Below are 6,571 nucleotides of genomic sequence, written 5' to 3'. Positions count from 1 at the left end.
GTAGGTCCTTTAAGTACCATCAACTTGTTCCGTCTTGGTGGGCATTCTGTGGGCCAAACTTTAGTCCTCATACTTTATGAAAGGGGTGTTGTTTTTTTTGTATCTACCTTTCCCCATACTAACAACATCTTTAACTATATCTTTTGACTGTGTTTTTAACTGATAAAATATCTGATTAATAATCATACATAATTATGATGGTTAAAACATCACGCCATGCTCCGCATCACTTGATGTGGAATCATCATCGCGAATATCATCATAATGCCTTGGCCGAATCCGACCGATGTCCTCCACTAAAGAGTCTTGATGATGTCGTAAGAATAATAGTCCATGAAGTGATGTGAACGCAAATTTTAAGAAGTCCTCTTCGACTCCAAAGCTAAACATGGTAAGAAAATATATGTGTGTGTGAAAGTGTGTGAAAGTGTGTGAAAGTGTGTGATTACTCGCAGGCGTCTTTGACCATTTGTGCGTATTTTTGTGTGTGTCGGAGCATTCGGCTATACTCTGATTGTTCTTCATGTAGAATTCGATGGTAGAAGGTGGAGGGGGTGCCCCAGAATTGGATAGGTCCAGGATTACAGAATCGATCTTGCATTTCCCAGCTGGGTCTAGCGATTTTTAGCCAGCGAAATGCTTTACCATTTAGATTAATCTCAGCATTAGGCATAACGGGCATATCTGATTCCTTTCGATCGAGTAATTGAGGATGGAGTGATGCATCTTGTTGTGTAGGAACTAGTGTTAATAGACAGTTAAATGGAACGGCTCCTAATTTCCAATTTTCAACTTTTTCACAAAGACCTCGAATTGTGGTAAGGTGACCGGTGAGATTTGCCTCAAGACACATAACAGCTAGATGACCATGTACAAAGCCAAGAGTAGCATCAAACACACTTGGCATTGCAGATCTTCCCTGATAGCCGAAATAATGACAGACGCATTGGAAGAGTCCTTTATATTCACCTCGTTGTTTACGTTGTTTAAGCTCTGCAGAAACCATTTCAGAAAGGAGCATTTCAGTTTCAACAAAACTGAGTCTTAGCTCAGAATCACTTGTTAAGAACTCTTCTCTAATGTAGCGTGGTAGACTACGCCAGACAGCTAGGGACCAAGGTGGTAATGCCTCTGTCCAGACACCTGGTAGGTCACATAACAATTCTTCTTTAGCTTCCTTATCGGTTCCCTCACGAACAGCGTCTGATATAACTCGATCGACGTCGGAAAGCATCAATCGGAATGTAGGTAAGTGATGCCAAAGTCCATCGGGAATGATAACAGCACCAAAGTTACGACATTGACCCTCGGTTTCTGTACGTTTAACAACAACATCTGCTATATCCTGTACAACCTGTTGTAATGTTTTTTGTGCAGCTCCATACTCCTCAGCTACTATGACTATATTCGGATGTGTTTGAAGAGCGCATTCCAATACTTCATTTGATGGCTGACGACCCATAAGACGTACGAAATGCCAGTACTTAGGCATTGATGCAGCATCAGTTAATACATTACCAATAAGTGATGAATATAACTTGCTAGCTGTATCGAAGCCTATATTTGATTCTATAAGATCATGACCTAGATTGTTTGAAGCAGTAGCCGGTACACCAATAACTTTACATTTAGCATTACTATTCAATAGGAATTCAGCCAGATAACTTGCTTCAGTCATAGCTAATGATGATCCTACTAATATTAATCCATCAAGATCTAATTCAGTTACTATACGTAATACTATCTCACGTTTTTCAGGTACCATTAACACGTGTTCGATAGCACGTCCTAATAAATCTGTACCACCTTGATTCTTGAATAATTCCAAATCCGTCTCACTAATTTCGATATAATCCTTACTCAATAATCCTTCTACACCTTTGAAGCCTAGACATCTACCACCGTTGATACGCGAACGAACATATGCGCCCCATAGTATGTTTTGCATACCAGGTGCTTGACGCGATAGGAAAACAACTCCGACCGTAAGTGGTGCTATCGCGGCACCATTAATAGACCGTCGATGTTTGCTACCAGTAGTATTTTGAGTATCGGGAATGTTACTGATCCCTAAATCTGAGGTATCCTGAAGACCAGTAGGACCAGGTTTAATTTCCTGAAGGTAGAACTCATTGTTACTACAAAGTGAGTGACAATAAATTAGAATCTGTCGTCGTATGTAAGGGTCCTTAGGTGTATGTTGAATCCCTCGTTGGAACAAACAATTAAGTGATTGACATGCTGGTGGTGTCTGTGGTAGAAATTGAAGACGTTCACGTTGTAACAAACTATAACAACCTAGACGCTTAGGTGTTACCGCACGACCTTTAAGACGTAATGCCCGGAACTTATCACCTTTACCTGCCAGTAAATCATCCACATCAGGAGGACATACAACATAGTTACTAATATCAGCTACCGGCCCAACAAACTGTATCGGACCTGGACACCTATAGAAATCTCCATGCTTCCATTCTTCTCTAACAGAACTAAATACTTGAAAGGACTTAGAATCAAGGTCAACCAATTGACGAATAATTCCCGGTATACGACCCATGGGTAGATCAAGCATTTTCATCAGCTTAGTAAACGGTACTCCTATCGGTTGCCAATGTGTTGCATGCTCATTCAAATTCTTAACCACTGCCATGTAACCATTCTTACTCTTGTGAACTAAACAAGCCGCTGTCATACCCAACGCATAACAGTAATTAGCATCGAAATTTGATGGCATTGCACAACGTCCTTCATAACCAAAATAATGATGCATTCGATTCCACATCTTAACAGGAAAACCTCGTTGTCGTAATACATCTTCAACACTCAATATTAACAAACGCTCCGTTGCTATCTTAGCCTCCTGAATATAGCCCGTAGCCTCTCGATCGTTCATCAATTGCTCTCTAATTGTACCCGGCAGAAAATCCCATAATGCACACGACTCGCCTTCTAATCCCAAACTTGCTCCGTCCACTGTCGTCGTAGCTGCTAACACTGGTGCACCACCTGCCCCAGACCTCCCTCCTACCGCCACGGCTGCCATCGATGGAATTCTCTCCTTTGAAGACACCACTGCCGGACTGCTACTCGAAATACCCGGGACCAGCGGACTAGGACCTTCCGCATCCTGAACTTGTAGCCTCTGAGCACGGGGACTGCTACCACTACCGACACCACTACCGATACCAGTACCGGTACCAGTACCGGTACCGGTACCGGTACCGGTGGTGAGAAGGGGGGGTGAAGGTGGCTTCATTTTGCTAGGGTCAACTTTGCCCAAGTCCGAGATTAATTGTTTAACCTCAGGAATGAAACCAACAAGTCCTTCGGGTACGAGAACGACACCGTAAGGTTTACCTTGGGCCCATCTTTTTTCAATCAGGTCTGCGATCTCCGTCACTATTTGTTTCAGACTGGTATGGTTGCGTTCAACTTCCTCTCCGATGAACACTAAGTTGGGTCGTGTTTGCATCGCGCATTCCAACACCAGGTGACTTGCCGAGCGTCCCATGACACGTACGAAGTGCCAGACTCCCTGCCCGACACTGCAGTCTACACATAGGTTACCTATTGACTCCGAGTAAGTCTTCGCAGCCGTATCGAAGCCGAATGAGCATTCAACGGCAGCGTTCTTCAAGTCACCATCTATGGTCTTGGGCACACCTATCACGCTACACGGCAACTGTGTTGCGCCAACATACTCAGCCAGCAACGCAGCATTACTGTTACTACCATCACCACCCACAACTATCAAACCCTGCAAACCTAATTCTACCACCAACTCCTTCACCGCCGGCTTCTCCGCATCCGTTATCTTCCCACGACCAGACCAGATCATGTCAAATCCACCCGTATTACGGAACCGGTTCATCAGCTCATCATAAATCTCAATGTACTCACTCCGGAATAAACCATCTAAACCTCCCTTGAAGCCAATCAATCGTGAGTCAGGATTTAAAGTCTTGATGTAGTCATACACACCAGCTATGACATTGTGTCCACCCGGTGCCGGCCCACCTGACAGTACTAACCCAATCGTCAACGGACTTTCCAAATCGCTCCGTGTACGATGCGCCGCGGCCGCGTCCATGTCCACAGTTGCGCTCCGAGGACTGGCGGAACCTCCTGGACTCGCCACGGCCGTACCTGTCGGCGGCGTGCTCAGCGGACTGGAGGTCTCCTGGATCTCCAAAACCGGCTGTCCGTAAATGTTCGGAAAGTGCGCCGCCAAATCCGCAGCGTCCTGCTGCACCAGGCCGTCGATACTCGTCTCGCACACACGTGTGCGACGGCCCAAAAATGCTCGCGGCCGCGTCGGCACCATGTTCATTCGGTCCTTCTGCACGGGCGAAAAGAACTCGAAGAGGTCCGCAGACTGCAGGTGCACACGACGCCGCCGTCCCGGGTAAGCCGCGTCCAGCGCAGACCGCCCCGTCGCGCTGCCTAAACTCCCGCTCGAGTGGTACATCGCGGCGTCCGGATATCGACCGCCTTCGTGACTATATCGTCCAACGTCCGCATAACGTCCGCTCTCGTGGCTGTAACGACCATCGTGGCTATAGCGACCGGGATGTCGTCTGTGGCTGGCGGGTAGCTCGTCAGAGATTGTCTTGGTCGCTTTGCCGCGGACGTCTCCGACCTCTGCACGCACCTTCTCGAGTGCAGCAGGATCCTCCTGGATGATGCTGAAATGGCGTCGATCGGCATAGTCACTTCCGACGAACATACCGCGTCGATTTAATGCACGCTCTTTTCCGCGTAACTGACTAGGCGTGCTCTCGCTATTTTTCGAATTCTGTCTTCGGTGCGTCTTCCCCCCCTCCGCACCCGGCTTTAGTGTCTTCCCCTCAGCACCTGGTTTCGTTCCAGGCCGTCGCCATTCCGCCTTGGGCGTTCGGTGCTTCGGTCCTCCTCCAGACGACGACTGGGACACACGACTCGTCTTACGCCCCTCCTCTCCGGCAGCGCCCGTCCCCAGCGCCGTGGCAGGACTGGGAGTGGACCCAGGAGCGCCGGTGCCACCCGAACTGGCATCTGAACCGACAGTCTCTTCGACGCCCACACTACCTTGAGTGTTTCCCGTCGCGCCAGCCCGTCCGCCCGGTCGACGGAAGTAGCGACCCCCACGCCCGCGATAACCGCCGCCGCGACCACGTCGGGAACCCGACCGCTTTCCGTCCCCAGGTGTCCCAGGAGTACCTTGACCCTCCGGCCCTGGACCCGAGTCAGCCGCATCGGTCCGCTTAGGCTCCACCGTCCGAGAACCACTGCCAGTAGGGCCACTACCGCTGGTGCCGTTGCCGGTGATATTCGAGTCCATGTTCGTGTTCCCTTGGGGGGTTTCTGTAGTTGGCTTCGTCGGAATTGTGTTCGTCGAAAATTCGAGTGGAATCCCTTCCGGAAATTGTGCGAAATTCCACGGGGAAATTCCACGGGGGATGTCGGAGTTGCGTTGTGGGCACTGTCGGTCTACGCGTGTGCAGCGTGACGCGGCAGGTTTCTACGTGTGTGCTGCATGTGGTACGGTGGTTGAGAATGTGCGTGCTACAGAGAGGGATGAAGAGGACGTTTTGTTTGAATATACGGGGGACAAGAGTGGTGAGACAGGTTGGAGTCGGTTGGTGGCAGCGCGGAAGCGTCGTCGTGTTCGTGCCGGTCCGGCGCCTGCACCGGATGTGTATTTCCGGAACGATTTTGCGGACACACGCGTGCGTCGAGAGTTAACGGAGGCGGATTTGTTATGGGCCCTGGGTCTGTCCATACGCCGTGCTGTGGCCGATCTGGTTGAGCGTTATCAAGTCGACGACGGCGCCGCTTGGGAGTCAAGTGCGCGCTTCGTCTGGCTTTCATTGCTCAAGTTCTACAGACAAAATGGCATTGCCTTCCGTTCACACTTCGCGGACAGTGCACATCGACACCTCAACTTACTCCCCACCCGTCTACCCGGCCTCCTCCAAGACCAACTCGCACCACTCGATGACCAAGGCCTCGCTTTCCCCGACCTAGGGCCCCAATCCGGCCAACGATCCCACTTGGAGGACCACGACCACTTGGGATCGGACCACGACCACTTGGGATCGGAGCTTCCGGGCTGGTTGAGAATTTATGTAACGCTCACCAAGATTATGTCGACGAGCATGGTGGACTATGCGAGCAAGCTGTTGTGCGAGACTGAGACTGCGTCCTCGGAACTGCGGTTGTTAGAGAACGCGCGTGTGTCCGAAGCGGGACGCGAACTGGAGGCGGAACCGGAACCGGTGGGACGCGAACCGGAGGCGGAACCGGAGGCGGTGGGACGCGAACCGGAGGCGGAACCGGAGGCGGTGGGGGGAGGGGAAGACGACGTGGTGTATCGGCATTTGCGGGAGGTGAAGGAGGGCGCGTCTCCGTGGTCCCGGAAGAGTCGGTGGTCGCCGCGAAAGGTGGGGAATTGGGACGACTGGCGGATGGGCAGCGTTTTGGCGAAGAACCTTGTGGGTTTTACACAAGGCGAAGTGCGCAAGGCCTTGCAGAGTCGCTCGTTTCTTCACGGAGCGCATGCGGCGGACCCGAGCTGTTACAGCTTTACGTG

The 6,571-nt window shown here is 50.5% G+C and overlaps 2 protein-coding genes across 2 annotated transcripts; one reads left to right on the top strand and one right to left on the bottom strand.

The window, feature by feature from the left end:
• Positions 1 to 201: 201 nt before the first annotated feature.
• GNI_044080 (6-phosphofructokinase) lies at positions 202 to 5,320 on the bottom strand (the record flags this gene model as incomplete). The annotated part of the gene is made up of 2 exons (XM_011131256.1): positions 202 to 382; positions 450 to 5,320. 2 exons carry the CDS (start codon positions 5,318 to 5,320, stop codon positions 202 to 204), a joined length of 5,052 nt encoding a protein of 1,683 aa, XP_011129558.1.
• Positions 5,321 to 5,438: 118 nt separating this feature from the next.
• Positions 5,439 to 6,422, top strand: GNI_044070 (TFIIB zinc-binding protein; the record flags this gene model as incomplete). Its single annotated transcript, XM_011131255.1, has 1 exon — positions 5,439 to 6,422. A coding segment is annotated over one exon (984 nt), but the record flags the coding sequence as incomplete, so codon positions are not given.
• Between the last annotated feature and the right edge of the window lie 149 nt (positions 6,423 to 6,571).

The sequence above is a fragment of the Gregarina niphandrodes genome (genome assembly GCF_000223845.1).
Source record: "Gregarina niphandrodes unplaced genomic scaffold scaffold00006, whole genome shotgun sequence".
Lineage (NCBI taxonomy): Eukaryota > Apicomplexa > Conoidasida > Eugregarinorida > Gregarinidae > Gregarina > Gregarina niphandrodes.
Note: the sequence above shows the minus strand (reverse complement) of the source record. Positions and strands in the feature narration are given on the sequence as shown.